Source organism: Alligator sinensis, unplaced genomic scaffold (assembly GCF_000455745.1).
Source record: "Alligator sinensis unplaced genomic scaffold, ASM45574v1 scaffold832_4, whole genome shotgun sequence".
NCBI lineage: Eukaryota > Metazoa > Chordata > Crocodylia > Alligatoridae > Alligator > Alligator sinensis.
In genome coordinates this window covers 626377-630122 of record NW_005842329.1, presented here as the reverse complement: position 1 = coordinate 630122, position 3746 = coordinate 626377, and the positions used below count along the sequence as shown (strand labels likewise).

The 3746-nt window shown below is 40.2% G+C and overlaps 1 protein-coding gene across 2 annotated transcripts in view; it reads right to left on the bottom strand.

The window, feature by feature from the left end:
• The window catches only part of PDE10A (phosphodiesterase 10A), a 337773-nt gene that overhangs the window by 21590 nt on the left and 312437 nt on the right, over positions 1–3746 (bottom strand). For both annotated transcript variants that reach the window (XM_025210028.1, XM_025210029.1), the window contains exon 19: positions 2285–2396. In XM_025210028.1, the coding sequence (XP_025065813.1) occupies positions 2285–2396 (112 nt within the window). The remainder of the gene's footprint in view (positions 1–2284; positions 2397–3746) is intronic.

The following is a 3746-nucleotide window of genomic DNA, read 5'->3' as shown; positions in this document are numbered from 1 at the left end:
GCAGGAGGGATTGGGGGGAGAAGGTGCGATCCGCAGGGGGTTGCTAAGGTTGAGGAGGCTTTGGCAGGATCAGCAAGGTTTACAGAGTCTGTAGCAGGGCTGGGGAAGACTAGGGGCTGTTTTTAGCCCTGTCTCCCCACAGTGAACCTACACCCCATCCCTCCCCACCCCACCAGGACTTACTTCCTTGGCTCCCAGCAGTGGCAAACACTGATAAAATCAGCACCTGGACCAGCTTGCAGGATGGAGGTTCGTGGAGGGGCTGGTCTGGTCTGCTCTGTGGTGGAGGGGGATGGGCAAGGGGCTATGGGGCTAAAAATAGCCCAGTGCTGGGTGGGAGGGGCGGGTAGGAAAAGTGCAGCCCTGGAACTGAGGTCAACGGCTAGGCTTTCCCAGCCCCGGGTGGCACAGGTAACTGCACTGAAGTTCAGTGAACCAGTTTAACCTAGAAAGATTAAGTTTGAGCGTACATCAAGCCAGGTCTATTGTCGACCAGGTTTTGCCATTTTTAGACTGGTCTATGTGCATGTAATTTCTGTACTGTTACGAGTTTAAATTGATTTCCAAATCACTGAGACCAGGTCTAAGTGAAATGTCCACACTGGGGTGAACTAACTTAGAATGGGTGGCCATTTTTAATACAATCTAACCTCCCCCCACCCCCACAAATGTCTGCGCTTAGCCTGAAAGGGGATCCAGTAAAAACAGAACTGCAGTATTCTATGGTTATTTGCCAATTATTTCCAATCAAAATATACTCCATTTATAAGTAAAATGATGTCTGTGGCCCTCTAACCGCACCCCCACTTCCACCCTCAATGGCCACTACAACAAACCCATTCTGGAATTAGACAGTCACATAAAAGATTTCCCTTCTAGCACATCCTCACCTATTGAAAATATCTTGCAGCCAAATTCTATCCTTAATTCCAGCTTATTAATGGTAAGAATAAAATAACCCTCATTGTCTTCCCTCAACCAAGTGTCTATAGATGGTAACTGGGAAAAATGCTCTTCACTTGTAAACAAAGCAAATTAAACAAGTAATTACTGAGACACAATAAACATGGAACTCCAAAACACTGTCTGCTAAAAACACATTTTATAGAGCTGATTTTTTCAATAGTGACCACTGTGTTAGATTACTAAATGTTATTAACTTTGTTAAACTGATAAAGTTTGTGGTTATTAAACATAATACAATTGCTCAGAAACGTAATCCACAATTAGTTTTGAAACTAGAACAAAATAAAAACAAAAACAAACCCCAAACAAATCATGCCCAATCTGAATTCTACAACCAACAATTCAGGAAACAAACAAAAAATCCTTAAGACAAAATGCTGCAGTATTTTGTGGGTCTGAATCTCAACTCACATGTATAAATTGGCAGTAATTCCACTGAAGTCAACAGACTTACACCTGGTACGCACTAGAAAACAATCAGTCCCTGCAGACTTCATATACCACACCAGTTCAGAAAATACAACAATCTTCTGAAACTAGAGAGCTGTAGGACAGCTATACTTGTAAGTTTTCAGTCCATAGTTTCTTTATTTTTTGTTCATATAAACCACTGGATTTTAAAAAGGGCCTAAAAGAAAGGCAAAAAGTCTACATCCAATGCAGCATTCACTGAAGTCATCATCCCTCCTTTCCTTTCTTTTTTTTAACTTAAGGATAGGACATCAGAAAGGGTATGAAAAAGATCATGCCTGCCCAACTTTATGTATGGCTGCCTTGTATTTGTTGAAGAAACTTTGCACTGCATTGCAGGCCAATTAGGTATCTTTAAATTTCAACCATCAAGCTGACTCAGAAGGGGATTCAAAATGTGGGACGAGAACAATTCTGCAGTGCTCATATTTCCTTTCTGCTCCAGAAGCTGATGTTTTGAGGAAACTTTCTGGAAAATGGTTTAGTCTTTTGTGACTTCTACATAAGCCATCAAAAGTAGCTGTGTTTTTTAAGAGGATTACCATCAGTGACAGGGAAGTCTTACAGATTCTCTTTTCTTTCAACTTTGTATGCATTTAATTTTGGGGAAACAAATAGCTTTGCTTGTACACTGATGACAAGCGTCCAGAATCATTCCAGAATAATTAAGCTGTTCAAATGGCTTCCAAGTAGCTTACTTGCAAACTCGCATAAAAAAATGAACAGATTTCAAGTCACATGTGGTAAGAAATCTCTTGAATACTGCTCTATTGTTATGTTCTTTTTCCCATCTATCTGGATATTTTCCATGTTTTTTGTTTTAAGGAGTGAAAGAAACATAACATACCTCAGCCCAGAACTCTGCATATATGTCATTGGCTGTCACTCTGGTAACTGGCCATAATTTTGTTACAGAACACAGATCACAAGCTGTCATCATTAGACCAATCACACGATCTCTAGAATACAAGAAGAAATGTTATTTAGATGTAACTTAACTAACAGAGAAAAACATTATATTACAGTTGTATGCACTAATCTACTCTTAAGATTACCATCTAAAATAATGACTAAGTCGAGCTAGTGGAATCATCCATAAGCTGTAGGTATAAGGGATCTGAAGAGGGAACATGACTGCTCTAGTGGGCACTACTAGGAAACACTCTCTACCACCACAGCTGCAACTGACTCTGGTGAGTATGAATATGAAAAACACACTTCAAGAACAACACCATTCAGTTTGGTAGCTTATTAAAAAATGTATCTGTAAGCATGTTTTGTGTATTTCAATCTTGAAGTTACTCTTGTTTATATCATTTGAGGATCTGGTCCAGAATCCTTTCCAGTTTCATTACCTCTTTTATGTATTTATCCCAATAGTCTGCTATTATTTGAACCTCCAGATCCATAACATTTCTTCTTGCCTCTCAAGCCATCAGTCAAAGTTATTAATACTCAAAAAGAGTAGTGCAGATATTTTGATTTGATGGAAGGTGAATGCATTGTGTCTCATTAAAAAAAGGAATTTCTTTAGTACGTATGTCTCCAGTTTCTTCCACTTGGCTTGCAGTTGTTGGATAAGCATTTCTATTACTTTTATATTCCCAACTCAACATATAAAATTGTGATAGTGGAAAATATTTTTATCCAGTTCTCTGACAGCTCAGATGAAAGCTATATGTCTTTTTGAACCTGCAAGTAAGCACTGACTGGGCCTGACTGACAAGAGATAGTACCCTAACCTCCTTTATTTTCAAATGTACTTATCGAGAATAAACATTGAAGGCAAGGAGGTAACACCCATGGAAGACACCTGCTTAGAGAATTTTAGTTACTGGAATTTAACTAAAAGCCTCTCCTTCCCAGTATCCCTGCCCTCAAGGATTAAGCAGCAATAACACTGTATCATAGTATGGAAATTCAGGAGTGCATTATGAAAAGATCAGGGCTGCGTGAAGCTTTGGTTGCTGATTCAATTCAGCAGAGATTTGGCCCAATTTGGTGGCCAAATCTCTGAATCCAAATTGAATCAGGAGACCCTTTAATCTCTACAAATCGAATCGGAACCCTCCAAATCAATTTGAAAAGATTTGACGAGTCAGACATAAACACAGCTTCAAATGTTTTTTCTACATACCTCAAGGTACCAGGGGACTCGTGAATGTTGAGATGGTGGGGTGGATGAAGCGTCCCACAGGAGCATGAAGAGGTCCCCAGTGTGCTCAGCAGCAGACCTGGAAGTGGACCAGAAGCAGTTCTGGTCCACTTCCAGGTTCATCAGGAAGTGTGCCAGAGGCCCCTTCCCCCCC